Below are 14686 nucleotides of genomic sequence, written 5' to 3'. Positions count from 1 at the left end.
TTAATTTAGCACCATTTATGTTTCAATAATCTTGACGAATTCTTGAGGCTTTGCTAACAAACTCAGAAGCAGGCTGGCTGGTGCACACTATGGCCTAACCCTTGTGAATACATTGCAACACCCCATGTGCATCCTTCAGCACACAAATTAATCCCCAAGCTGGAGCTGCAAAGGGAGAAGAAGCTGGAAGGGGCTCTGAGCAGCCTCATCCACACGAGCCAGGAGAGCAAACTCCTCTCTCTACCTCCACATGTTGCTCTGCCCTGGCCTCTCTTCTCTCCCAGTGTCAGGGTCAGGGGACAGGCACTGGAAGCTCAGCTCAGTGCCAAGGTTTCATGTAGAAAAAATCAGTGCAGCAAAATGCTGTTTGTGTGAGGTGGTTCTGCCTTGAACTTTCATTCTAATAAATTCTCCTGGAGTGTGTGTTCATGTGATCTGGGGTGTTTTATTTCTGTTTGATCACTTTAACCATACTGAAAATTCTTATTAATGAGTGTTGAAGAAGCATTTTCCACTCATAGTAAAATAAAAGAGAAAGCCTGTAGGGATGAGAGGTAATGGGTGCCCACATAAAATGAGTAAATCTGTATTTATGTGTGGATTTTTAGGGCAAACACCAGTGTAAGCAGTAAGTGGTTATAATTTCATATAAATCTCGTGGAGCAGAAAAAAAATTCAGAAATCACAGTATTTTCTTCCATATGCTTATTCTGTAAAATTTGCCATGCAGCAGACAGACTTGTGCTACCTGCTTTTTGCCCTTTCTGTTGTAGTAGGTGTAAAGAAAACAGAGAATTACATGTAGAAGAGCATAAAATGAAAGGCTTAGGGAGGGATTACTGCCCCAGTTGCTGGCTGAAGGCATCGAGGCAGGAACACACCCACCACAGGCCCTGTAAAAACCCACTCATGTAGTGTGGCAGGCCCTAATGAGGGCTCTTAACAATAAAGCCAGCTCTGAAGAAGTATTTTGATTTTTGTTAGGCCAGCAAGAAAGCAGATGTTGAGCAGCTTCAGGCATTCCCTGTGTTGGTGCAGTTCAGGGATGGGGAGCTGCACCCACAGGTGGGCACTGACACATTCATTCTCTTGTCAGTGTGGATTATTCCCCCTCACTGTGGTTTTACTACTGTTTTCCTGGTCTAGTTCTAAATGAGTGACCAGACATCCAATCTTTCTTTTCTCAGGGTAAAGGAGAAGTTTTTATTGGCATTTAGTCTGAATTTCAGGCTCTTGTTCTTATGTTTGCCTGGTCCTGTTACACTAAATAAAAATTTTTCTTCTTCTGTGGTTTTTCTGCCTTTCAGGTGATTGCTGGTTCCTATAAATCTGCTTAATCAAGTCCTGTTTAACCAGATCTTAATTTTCTGCATCCCACCATTTCTGCATGATTGAACCAGTTGACGTAGTTGGCCACAGCTGAAAATCCTTATTGTAAATTTCCTTGTGATTTTCTGTCATCTGTTATCCTTGAGGCTTTCTTGGCTCTGAGTGTACTGGATAAAATGGCTTTTGGGTTTCTTTTGTTGTCCAAGAACATGAGCAGAGATTGTCCTGGGAGGTTGATTGCCTTATTTTCTCCTTTCCTTTGGAGATGATGGAATTGATGAAGTTGCTATAAGCAGGCTAAGATGAAAAGAAGAGTGAAGCCCCTGCTGTTAATAGAAATGATCCAATGCCAGACTCATTTGGGAATTAGATTGGGATTAGATTAGTGTGTAGGGCAAGTGCACAAGCACTGCAGGTAAGGTTGTCCCAAAGCTCTCTGACCCCTGTGGTCCCTGGGGTCCCCTCCTCACACTGCTGAGAAGCTCTGAAATAAATATTGTGCTCTTGCCTCACACAGTGGGCATGCTTCACTTGTTCAGTACTCTGAAAAACTCATGTGCACGTTTGATTGTGAAATCACTGCTGCCTGCCTGGGTTACCTGCCAGTCCAGCCCACGATCAGATTGATTTCACAAAGGACTGCTGGTGTCTCTGAGCTGGGAAACCTTGCAGGGAAGCTCTGCACATCTTCCACAAGCAAAATAGATTACAGTGACATTTCTGCTGAAATAGTGTGTATTTCAGGGGGAGACCTTTTATCAGCAAAGAGCTGCTGCTGCAAACCAAATGCCTGCATCCCTAACAAACAGGGATGTGCCAACAGTAGGTTCTTCCAAGGGACTGGGACTCTTCCAGCATCCTTAGCTCTATTTATTTCAGAAACCCAGTGAGCTTTTTGGAGAGATTTTTTAATCACATAATCTCTGCCTCATGTTAGGCTTCATTGGGTTTCTGTTTATAATGAGTGCTCCTCTATAGGCAGGCTGTTCAGTAGCTTAAGCATTAGGCATAGTTAATCTAAAATACAACAATGATATTTCTATTTCCTAAATCATATTGATAGTGTTTTTGTTATCTATATAAATGTCCAGTCTTTATAACTTTCTCTACAGAGGTCACATTGAAAAAGAGGCACTAACTTTTGATAGCCTGAAAGGGAAAGTTTTATTGTCATTGCAAAATATACTTTAAAATATATAGGCACTTAAGTATTTTGAAGGTACTAAAACCACTCTTCTCATTCATGAATACTGGTTTAATTAGAGACTACATAGGAAATATTCAGTGTTGGATTTACATCAAATATATCAAGTTGTATTTCATGTATAGAGTCAACCCTCAGCAAAATTAACTATTTTCAGTGTCCCTAATTTTCTTCTGCATCTCCCAAAATGTTCACACAATGGTCTGGATCAGTCAGTTGTAACCTTGGAAGCTCTAGAGCACCTGTCCCATCCAGTCTGGTGCTCTGGACTCATTTCAGATATGTGCTGTGTGAATTGACTCATGATGGATTAATGACATATCTCCTGTCATTGATTAAAAGCCTAAAAGAACATTGAAACGCAAAGTGCCTATGTAAGGAGAGGTTTGGAAGGGCAATCAGGATTTGCATGGTAATTAATATAATTACAAAATAAACCTCAAATGTCCACAGAGAATTAAATTCCATACTCATAGGAAAAGAACCAGAGTTTTTAAAAAATAATATGATGAATCCTTGCACTTTGACTTTGACAGGCATATTCTTGATTACTAGCTGGAGAGGTAATGGAAGGTGTATTATACCCTGGAGGGTCATAAATCTTTCTGATTGAAATAAAATGAGGCTTAAGAGAGCAGAGTTTGCCTAATTTGCTATAAATTGACAATTGTGATTTATTAACAAGGACAAGGAAGTCACTAAGAAGTGCTGCTGCCATGGCCAATTATTGTTTAATCAGATGCCAGATGAAGCTAGACTGGCATAGGACATAACTGTATAGTGGGCTTTAAATATTGTCTGCATTTTTACTTCTGATAGTAACACTGAGAAAATTTGCAGAGGAATCTGAATCAGCTGAGTGATGGGAGGGACAGCACAAGAACAATATCAGGGTCTCTTCATAACCTGCTTTCTGTGCCATTTAGCAAATAATATTTCTCATGTTTATGAACAGTAGGCAACTCTGTTGTAGTATGGATGTGTCAGTGTAAGTATACCTGTATAAACAGAGATGCTGAACTGAAAAAATAATTCAGATTGTTCTAGGTAAATTTGGATTTGTATTAAAAAAACTTTTATTCCAAATTAGAGGTGGATGAAATAAATTGTTTTTTCATATTAAATTAAATGGCTTCTGAACAGCAGTCCTCAGAAGGCACATTTTTATTAACCCATTGGGATGGGTGAGTGGAGAGAAAGAAGTAATTCACCCCCAGTGCGAGTGGGGATTCGTCCCCGAGGTGTGGGTCTCTGTAGCAAGGTCTGTGTTCAGAAGGAGGAGTGACAAGATTTTTGTGAACAACAGATGATCAAAATCTCTCAACTTCCACCTGGCAATCTGAAAGCAGTCTGATCCAAAATCGCTGTGATATTTTCCATGCCTTGCCAAATAATTTGTATATATGCCTGAGCAGATGGATCTGACGTGGGCCTTGCCAGCTCTTCTGGTTGTTTGACCTTGCCAACGAGCATCAGATACATCTTTTCCAGATTGAGGCTTAGCCACTGTGTCCGTGGCCAGAAAGAGCACAAGCAAGGAAAACAGTATCACCTGGATCTGCTGAAGAGTTTCACATTGCTGTGTGTGATAGCCCGGTGTCAGATGTTTGCATGTATCCGAATATCAGTTTCAAATGGCCTCGCTGGTAAAATAACACCCCTTCCCAATGCTGTGCTGTTTAGCCTTTCCTTTAAAAGATTTTAAATAAATTTTATATTTGGAAGTCAGTTCCATTCTTCACACATTTGACAACATCTCTAATTATTTGGTAGCATTCCCTTCCCCAAGCTGTGTTTGCAGGGATCCATCAAGTCCCTCATGCTGCAGGTAGAGCTGCTGTCAGCCTTGCAGTACATGTAAAGCTTCTTTTTATGGTCCCATTATAGCAAATACTGGGTATCCCTGCCTTGAAAGGCTCTGAAATATACAACCATGAATAGAACTTGAGAGAATTTTTCCAACCAATCTTGTAACTTAGCGTGTTGGCTGTGAGGCTGAATTTATGGTATCGTGTTTCCTCGGTCAATTATGCAAAATTCTTCTTGTTTCTTCTTTGTATTTATGGCTGCTAAATGTGTTTATTACAGAAAAAACTGCGGAATGCCTCATTCTTTTTTCTCAGCTCAATTTTCTAGTGGAATTGAAGTTTATGTGATAAAACTTTGTTCATGAGACATCACATTCCCTTCATGCCCTGGAAAATTTCAATTTACCCTCTAATTTTGACTATTTTTGGCAGAGGGATAAAGGTTTCAGGTGGTGAAAGAAGTCACTGGTAAAAAATGCTATTAGGTCAAAATTAGCATCAGTTTATACCTTATTGGATAGCTGCATGGCACAGCTTCAGGAAAACCTTTGATAAAAGTTCTCACTTTACTAAGCATGAAAGAAGTAAAACTCAAGGGAAAAAGCTGCATTCAAAAGTTCAAACTGAATTCTCTTTCTGTGCTGGGTGTCTGTGTCTTCTACTGCTTCTGGGTTTTTCCCCCTCTCCTTACCTCTTGTCCTGTCCCATCTCATTTTTTTTTCATACAAAGCATCAGGAAATCACTGTTGCACACCACATTTAGCCCTTCCCTCTGCTGTTGGACCTTTCAGGCCTGAATTTAAGGGCAGGTCCCACTGGCACATCCAGGTGTAGCAACACTCAAGTGTGCCCATCAACCTAGATCAGAATAATTCAGAAAATGATAAAATCCTTGCCATGCTCTGTGGGAGCAGAGCACAGCTCAACAAAGCGGCTGCAAGTGTCCATTTATTCTTCATTTCCCAGGATTAGGAGGTCAAAAAGTTAAAGTTGGCAGATACTTGTAGGTTGGAATAACATTCCTGGGTATGCTCATGGAACACAGTGTTCTTCTCACTTATTTTCCTGGGCATTTTCCTTCTAGCATTTTCCTTCCAGCCTGTCATGAAGTGGAAGATTTAGTAAGCCTTTTCCCTTAATGTAATGGTTTCTCATTAACTTCTGACCGGGAAACCCATAAGACAAGTGTTTAAATGTTTGTGAGACTGAGTTGGATGTGGTTGCATTACTCCCACAATTAGGAATGTAAAGGACAGAGTGTGCAATACAGTGTCTTTGTAGATGTAATTTTGTCTGTTTTCCCTAAAAGCTTTAGCTGTATTTAGACCTTGATAATTAAGTTGTTTATGAAAATTTCCTAGTTCTTAATTTAAAGTCTCTATCAACTATATTTGTCTTCATTTAGTATTTTTGCTAAACACATGAATGCTACCATCTGTTCTCCACATACACCATCTAACTAAAATTTATTATGAGCACATTGTATGTTGTTAACAAGTCGAATAAACTTTGGTATTTCTGTTGTAGCGCTCATTTTTCCAGCATGCTGTGAAACACTGTAGTCATTGAGCAGGGCTGTAATTATCTGCAGAGAGGTCTCCCTGTTCACAAAGCAGTGAGGTTGGATAGATTCCTGCCTGTCTGCAGGTGTCTCCCTGGCTGCCTGGGCCCTGTGTCTCCTGCAGTCAGCAGTGATGGTTTTATGCACCAGGAGGTTCCCACCTTCTGCCTGTGGTGAGCTCTGTGCTGCCACCCCTTATCTGTGCCCACTGCTGATAAAAACAGGAGAAGGGTCACATTGGGATGGACAGACTTCAAACCTCTGCCATGTGGGTATGAATGAAACTCTTGGTCTACACAGACAATACTGATCTTGAAAATTAATTGAAAAAATAATTGCAGTGGTTGAAACAGTGGTAAGGCAAATGAGTGCTTTTTTTTGACTGTGTTATCCCTTCTTCTTCCTGCTGAGGGTTCTTATTAGGTTTTGCTACTTGTTATTGGGTGTTTTATTGATCATGATATAATGTTCCCAGTATTGGATCCTTGTAAAAGTTGGAATTTGGCACAGCAGTGCTGAGGAACAACTTGTAGATGCAATAATGCCCAGTACAGGTAATTTGAAACAAAAAACTGACTCTTTCTAGCTATGGTGAATAGTTCTGTTCTCATTCACTGAAGCATGGAGCTGGAGCAGCCCAGATAAAGTCTGGACTAGCTGAGATACTTCAGCTTTAAAAGAACAGCTGGACTCTGACATAAGTCTTATAATAAGTTGCAGAAATTTCCTGTTTCAATGCCTAAACCTTTCCACTACCAAAAGAAAATGAGAGAAAATATATAAAAGTGTTTTGGATCTGATGCCTTCCTATCAGACTAGACAAAAATTTATTGTATCCTGCAAAAGCTCTAGAAGTAAAATACTGCACACAGAGGGACCTTCATCCTCTTTCTGTGAATTGCTGAGACAGTCCTATCTTCTTGCCTGTCCTTGAAACAAGTCTGCACCTCTGTTTCTGCTTCAGACCTCATTAAAAGGCTCTTTAGTCTTGAAGCAAGTAGACAATATTCTCCTTTGTAACAATAGTTATTTCCAGGCAATGTAACTCAAGAGTATTTCCCAACTCACAGATAAATTAATTTTAGTGATGCTTGACAGCAATTCCATTTTTCCAGTAAGAAGTCTTACGGTAAATTGAGACTGGAGAATTGCATTATTCATTTGAAAGATGTTTCTAGAATGTCTTTAGGCTCTTCTGGGTGGTGACAGTCTCATTCAGAAATAAAATGGCCTTGCTTTGCTGTAGATTTATTAGTACCACTATTTTCTGCAGCTTCTCTCCTCTCAGAGTTCCTTGTTTTCCAGGGAACTTCCTTGTCAGAGAAGTTGTACTTGTTTTGTGCTATTGATAAAGTCAGCTTTGAGAAGATAATCCTCGGAGAAGGATTAAATGTTGTTTGCCCATTTATTACAATGAGTAAACTGAGTCAGTGAGACTCTGATTTTCTTAAAGCTACATAGCAACTCATTGTTGCAGTTGTCTGGTTCAGCAGCACATTCTAATGGGTTTCCATGCTGCCTGGGGCCCAAGAAGCCAGTAATTGAGCCATGTTCAGTACAGAAATGAGAGCAGAATTTGTCATGCGAAACTTCATGTGCCAGTGCAAGAGTCTGAAAGGATCTTGCTCTCATTTTAACATTTATCTTTATTAAATTTTTACAAGAACATTCAAATTAACCTGAGTAATTATAGTGGAAGTGATGGGCCTGTTTTATATGGTGTTCAACTGTGACAAAAACCTTCAGAAAAACAGATGCTTTGCTGCTTGCTCTGCTTGGCTGCCAAGGGTTTAATATTTTAATGATACAGGGGTGAAGAGTTTGTAAGGAGTAGAAGTAGCTGATGTTAGTGAAGTACCTATATAACAATCAAAACAATATACAGGAAAACTATAAAAAGCCAACAGCTTCCAGCTTCACTACAAGAAGGCGGTGAAGAGCCAGGACTCGGGGCACAGATGGACGAGGGATGGGCAGCGCTGGAGCGGGGTGGGAGCGGATCAGTGTCACCGTTCCACGGCTCGCATCCGCAAAGCGCTGCGGGTCACACGGTGCCAAAATAAAACCTGCGTGAGCTTCCCTCGGCACCATCCCAATCCTTGCCTGAGACAGTTGGGGACTGAGGATTTCAAATGGAGAAGGACAGGCTGCTTGGCACACGGAGCACGGATGGAGCAGAAAGCCTCTGTGCCAGGCCTCTCGTGAGCGCCGTGCATGCTGCGGGCCCTGCTGCGCTGGGATGAACTCACAGCCAGGCACGGTGGCCAGGGCTCTCTGGTGGCCTTTGGAAGTGTTTCTTTTCTAATACAGCCGTGGAGAAGTCTGTCCCTCTTTCCTTGTATTTGACGGAATTTTAAAATGCAAAGCTGCGTCTCCTCACTCTGGGGAATGCTGGTGACAGAGCCTCAGGAAATACAGCTTTGTTAACAAAGCTCCTCTGTGGTGTTGGATGAAATTATACTATAAAAAGTATAAGATATGTATATACATACATATAGCTGGAGGCCAACAGTATGAGGTTCAATAAAGTCAAGTTCTGGGGCCTGTCCTTGGGGCACAACAACCTCTGCAGCTCCAGGCTGAGGGCAGAGGGGCTGGAAAGCTGCCAGGCAGGAAAGAACCAGGAGGTGCTGGTCCCCAGAGACTGAACATGACCCCATGTGCCCAGATGGGCTGGAAGGCCAGTGGTATGTGGCTTGTACCAGAAACAGGGTGACCAGCAAGACCAGGACAGTGATTGTCCCCCTGTACTCAGCACTGGTGAGGCCACACCTCGAGTGCTCTGTCCAGCTCTGGCCACCATCACTGCAAGACACTGAGGGGCTGGAGCATGTCCAGAGAAGGGAACAGAGCCTGGAAAGGGTCTGGACAGTCCCAAGGAGTGGCTGAGGGATCTGGGGGACCCATCCTGGAGAAAAGGAGGCTCAGGGGGGACCTTCTCCCTCTCCACAAGTCCCTGACAGGAGGGTGCAGCCAGGTGGGGGTCAGGCTCTGCTCCCAGGCATCTGGCAATAGGACGAGGAGAAGGCCTCAAGCTGTGCCAGGGAGGGTTCAGGCTGGATTATCAGGAAAAAATTATTTACTGAAATGGTTGCTAGGCATTGGAATGGGCTGCCTAGGAAGAGGATGGAGTGATGATTTCTGAAGGTGCTCAAGAAAGAGCTGGGGGTGGCACTCGGTGCTCTGGTCTGGTTGTCACGGTGGTGATCAGCCAAAGGTTGGGTTTGATCCCGTAAGTCTTTTCCAGCCTAGTGATTCTGTAATAATCAGTGTGTCTCACTTCTTGACAATGACTTCTCTGTTCTTCACAATGGCCACATATCCTGCCTGTTGCAAAGTACTGAAGTTTTCAGTGGTATTTGGAGGACTGACCCACAGGATGTGTGAGCAAGAGCCAAGCAACAGGAGTGGACAGACCAGACCAATTGAACCCTTTACTAAAGTTCACACTCATAAGCTGATTTGGGTTTTTTGTGCCTTGGTTAGGCTCAAAATTGCACCAATTTCAAGATAAGCACTCTAGAGACAAATTAAGACAAAAAACCAGCTACCTGGACTGAATTATTGTATCTGCCAAGATATTTTTCTCCTCTTGACTGAAGTAATCTATGAGCTTTCCAGCAGATGAGCAGAGATCCACTGCTAGCAGGATCTTCAGCAGGAAGAGCAGAGTGATCTCTTTAACTGCTTGTGATTGCTCAGATCCTTTGAGTATTGAGGCTTTTGGGTGGCTTTACTCCACCCTGCTGTGTCAGTAACCAAAAAGCAAAACCAAGCTCTTCAATGCATTTGCCAGTTTTACAAATAGCGTGTCCTTAGCAGCAGAATATAATGAGCAGAGACATATGTTTGTGCCTTGAAAAAGAAGTTAAAGTCAGTAGCAGTGGAGGTTGCTTATGCTGGTGAGGTTCTGTTAGAACTGAGGTTCTGAAATTTTCTTAAGGGCAATCTTAAAGAATGGAACTCAGTCAATGATGAAATCTTGGTGTGTTGTGTGTAGAAATTCAAGCTCAGCTCCCAGCACACAAAGGGCTCTCCCCCGTGGGTTCTGACTCTGGTAACGAGCAGCATGTGCTCTTGCAGGGTTTAACTGAGTGCCTGGTAAATGCAGTTGGTGAGTGCTGACTCCACATGGGCTTGTGCTCACTGTGTGTGGCCTTCTGCTTACCTTTGGTCCTGAGTCATTCTTTTTATTGTAACTAACATTAAAGTGTGTTAGAATGATGGTGAAACAAGCTGTTTCCTTAAAACACTCTAGTGAAAGACTTCATTACAGTCTTGAACCTGAAGTGATACTGAGATACCCACCAGTCCCGTTGGATAAAGCAGTTGTCCTGCCAAATTCTCACTGAAGTCATGAATAAATCTGATAATCAATAAAGAACATTAGGTGATGTTGTGGGTCTGAAGACCACAGACCTTGTGTAAGTGGTGCCACAAGTAGAGTGAAGGAACAAGACACACTAAGATAACATGAGTCTTACTAACATTGTTTCTTTTGAATTTTCCCAAATAGGGTCGAGACTGCAGTGTGCCCATTAATTCCTGCATTCAGAATCCATGTCAGAATGGAGGGACCTGCCACCTCACAGAGGCAAATAAAGATGGATTCAGGTAGTAGCACAAAGTTCATTTAAAATGAGATGATAAAAGTTAATGTGTTTCTGCTTTGCATTAATGAACTGTACTGGCTACTTTATAGAAACTGCTGCATGTGGCATTTCTATTTGCCATACTAAACTATTGCTTTGGTTTCCTTGGTGTGACATATCATTTCCTGTGAAACAGGCCTCCTTATTTCCTCATAATGCAATATACATTTAAGAGCTTTTGAGCAGTCTCTATGTTCTGCATTGTGTTATCTGTATCCTAATTTTCCTTGGGGCATTTCAGGCTCACATCTAAGCTGTTTTTGTATTTGTAAAGTAAGCATCTGTTGCTTGACAGCCAGATCCAAAATGTTTTCATACTGAAGAATCTTGCAGACAAACAAGCTTTAAAGAAACAATTAAAAAGCATGGGGAGATTGCCACATCTTAAGCATTGTGCCTGCAAGAGAATAACCTCTGCAGATGGATATTGTGGATTTCTGTTTGCCCATATAACAAAGATGTAGCATAGGTGGGGATACTCTGAGAGAAGTCCAGAAATTTTAATGAGATGGCTGGGAGATCTGCGCTGCTGCAGGCACTGCTTCACAGCTAAGAAAATACAAGTTTGAGGCTTTGGTCACTCGTTGTCATTCAAGTTGATAGAAAGTTTCTTTTTAAAAAAGAGCTGCTAGAATTTTCATACATTTGCTCCTCCATGTTTACGCTGTTTATTGCAAAATAAGAAGCAGTAAACAGAAGAAATGCCCCAGTGCTTCTCTCAGTGCCCACCCTCAAGAATTCTCAGCTTCCAGAAGCAGATACAGCACATCACAGGACAGGACACTGGTGATATTACAGTGGAAAAGCACAGGTTGATGGGGATGAAGTGACACTGCCAGGCTCTCTAATCAACAGCAGCAGGAGGTTTCCAGAGTGGAGAACAGGAGCAGACATGGTCCCATCTCCATGAGGGGCAGCTCAGGGCTCAGCTGGAGCACCTGTGGCAGCCCCTGAGCAGAGCAGAGGAGTCTCCTGAGTCAAGATGTGTCAGCAGGGCCATGGTGGTGGGAGAGGAGGGGGAGGCTCAGCAGGTCACAGCACGTCCAAGTGGTCCTGATGCTTGACAGACTCCGTATATTCTGGTGAAACCACTCTCCTGATCTGATCTACCTCCTCTTGATTCAGATTTTAGCATGCCCAGCAGTTTTTGGAGTAAAAGTTCACGTTCAGTTTCTGCTTGAGAGAATTAATGGTCTGGTGGACTTCACTTTCCTTTGTGGTCACTCAAGCTTTCTCCTGCTTGTGCCAATGTAAAACTGCACCATTTTAGAATATCTGGAGTTTGTCACTCAGTACCCATTTTTCAAAAATATATCTGATAGCAAAAATGCAGTAGTAAAACATTTTATAATATCCATAATACTAGAATGAGACCTTCAACATATCTTTTGGACTGGGTTTTTCTTTAGCATTTTTGTTTTGTTCTGTGATAGCAGATAAAGAGTTTTGAATGACCTGATTTGAGAGCTACTTCTGCATTTCTCTCATGAATTGAATGAATTTTACAATTTCAGAGGCTTTGCTTCAGTTCCAAATGAGCATTGTTTTTGAGATCCTTTATAAAACCGCAGGGGTGGTTTTGCTGCTGAACAACATTCGAGGCTTTTTAGGCAAGGGTTCTGCTTTTTATAGTTATTTATATAGTTTCAGTTGGTCTAATAAAAGACACATAAAACCATATCTCATCAAAACCCTGCTGAATCAAATTGAATGTTCAGCATATGCATTGCTCCATTTTCTCCTTGTTCGTCATTCAGTCACTCCATAACCTCTGTGGCTCTGCAGGACTGTGGAGCTTTACCACGGCTTAGGGAAAGGTGGTGTGGAGATGGAACAGTCTGTGACAAGGAAGACACAAAATGCTTCTGAGATTGAACTTGGTTGGGTTGGGGTTTTTTGGTGGGAAATCCCTCCAGTGGATGGCAGCAGTCAGAGTTATGTGCATATAAATTGTGTTCACCAGGATGGGAAAACGCTGCCCTACGTTATGTGCTGTGAGGAAGCGGATGTCAGAAACGTTTTCATGAGAGGCCTCCCTGGATTTTTTTGTTGTGTGGCCTGTAAAAGAAATTATATCTTCTGTATATTCTTTTCTCTAGGGAAATATATTCATACACAAGCCCTGCTGCCAAACTTGTCAAATCTTTACTCTTGTAAAAAGGAAACTTAAGCCAAAGTTCTCTCCCTGTGAAATGCCAAGCTTTTTAACTCTCAAGTTTCTGTGGCCTTATACAAAAAAATTACCATTTGAAATAATGCGAAGATGATGATGTTCCCCCCAAAGACAGGAAGCTCTTAGTTATGACTGAGATTCCAGCCCAACACCCCCGCTGTGCCTAGTGCCCACAAGGACTGTCAGCAGCAGGGGCCTGGGGCACTCAGGTTTGCTCGAATGGCAGATCCTGGTGGGACAGCCAAGGGCAAAGGTTCAGCTGCAGTTACTCCATCCTCTTTTACCCTTGCACTTTTTCAGTCCTGAGTCATTTTCATATTCTCTTCCTTCAAGTAGGGGCGACCTCTGTGTTGAGAAATAGATAAGTGACACGGTGTGGCTCAGAGGGGTGGAAATGTGAAGTTCTTCCTCCCTTTGAATTGCTCGTTCTAACCTAATCTGTGCCTGCCTTGACAAAAGGTTGCCCAAAAAGTCACTTATTAAGGCTGATGAAAGAGATGGCCAGTGAGACAGGTCCTGGTGGTTCAGCACGTGTGCAAGGGAGGCTTTGGCAGAAGCAGAGCTGTCATCTCTGGTGCACACAGGCAGCAGCTGATCTCTGCTAACCTGCGGTTCTGGGACACAAAGGCTCTGGGTTATTTTAACTTTTCTCCATATAAAATTCCCTCCGGTTCCCAGATAGCTTTTTTTAGCATTTTCCACAAACTGTAAGTGCCCTCATAAATGTAAAATCCTGGAACTGATTAACTGCCTAGTGTTAATTCTGCGTAGTTCAAGGAAAAATATTGCACTTCCAGACTTTCAGGCTACTCCATTGGGATCTAGACATAAAAGGCATCTTTACCATGAAATTGTAATATTCCTGAAAGAATTTACTATATCTATTTAAAAGCTAATTTTTTTTGAAACTTGACACACTGTATGGATATCTGTTTTAATAAACAGATGCTCAATTGTTTCATTAGAGTTTATTTAAAAAATCTAGTACAGTAACCTTTAAAAATTGCCAGTTTGGAAAAAAACTTCCAAAATGCTTTGGGTCCAATAGTTTACCCCAAAGTGTTGCAATTTGTGCTCCCTTGAAACTTCATGAGGATAATGGGATGTTATGTAATTCTTTATAGGAAAATACAATGCCAGTTCCTGAACAGGAGGAATAGGGAATTTGGACTTTTATTAAAACACAGCAACTTAGGAAACAGTTGTTTCCTGCATGGCTCCATTGTTTCCAGCATCCACATGAAATGCTGTCTCACACTGCTTCACTACTGAGTCACTGCAGTTTTCATCATTGTCTCTGGAATTAATTTTCTCCCTCGGTCAGCTGGAACCCAAGTTTGATGACCTTCCAGTCACTCAGCAGACTTCATTTTTCTTCTAAGCTTTTTCTGGGATAGTACATACAAACAGTCCCAAACTGCAATTCTTTCAACATGTGCTTCAATCCAGGTCCCAAGTTGTATGTTTTATCTTTTCATTTCAGGCCTCATATCTGGTACATTTGAATGCAAATCACAATCAAGAATTGTACATAAGCAATAATGTAAAGACTCCCTATACTACATAAGGACCAGTAGCCAAATGTCATCAATTATTCTGACATTTCCCTGAGTATGGAATGTGTCCTAATACTGAGCAATTTATGTTAACAATCCCAAATGAATTGTTACTAATGGTATCTGCACTGTGAACCATTACTGTGATAGTGTTTAATAATGTCATTTTTAATTGCATACATCCAAGCTGTCCCAATCCTTTTGTGGAAGGAAAATGGTGTTATGTTCACATAAAAAATCACCAGCACAAAGCCACTCTTGTTGCTTTTCTTTAAATGGAGACAAAAATTTCTGTTCCCAAACTGAGACCTTGTTTTCCAAGTTGCAGCCTGGAGCATATTTTTATGACTGAGTTATAAACCCCTGAAAATGGGGTTTTGTAACCAAAAATCAAGACATGATG

At 41.8% G+C, this 14686-nt stretch overlaps 1 protein-coding gene across 2 annotated transcripts in view; it reads left to right on the top strand.

The window, feature by feature from the left end:
* SLIT3 (slit guidance ligand 3) overlaps positions 1–14686 on the top strand; it is a 471830-nt gene that overhangs the window by 406033 nt on the left and 51111 nt on the right. For both annotated transcript variants that reach the window (XM_041397819.1, XM_041397817.1), the window contains exon 28: positions 10419–10516. In XM_041397819.1, the coding sequence (XP_041253753.1) occupies positions 10419–10516 (98 nt within the window). The remainder of the gene's footprint in view (positions 1–10418; positions 10517–14686) is intronic.

The sequence above is a fragment of the Onychostruthus taczanowskii genome, unplaced genomic scaffold, assembly GCF_017590055.1.
Source record: "Onychostruthus taczanowskii isolate IOZ18803 unplaced genomic scaffold, ASM1759005v1 scaffold14, whole genome shotgun sequence".
Classification (NCBI taxonomy): domain Eukaryota; kingdom Metazoa; phylum Chordata; class Aves; order Passeriformes; family Passeridae; genus Onychostruthus; species Onychostruthus taczanowskii.
Note: the sequence above shows the minus strand (reverse complement) of the source record. Positions and strands in the feature narration are given on the sequence as shown.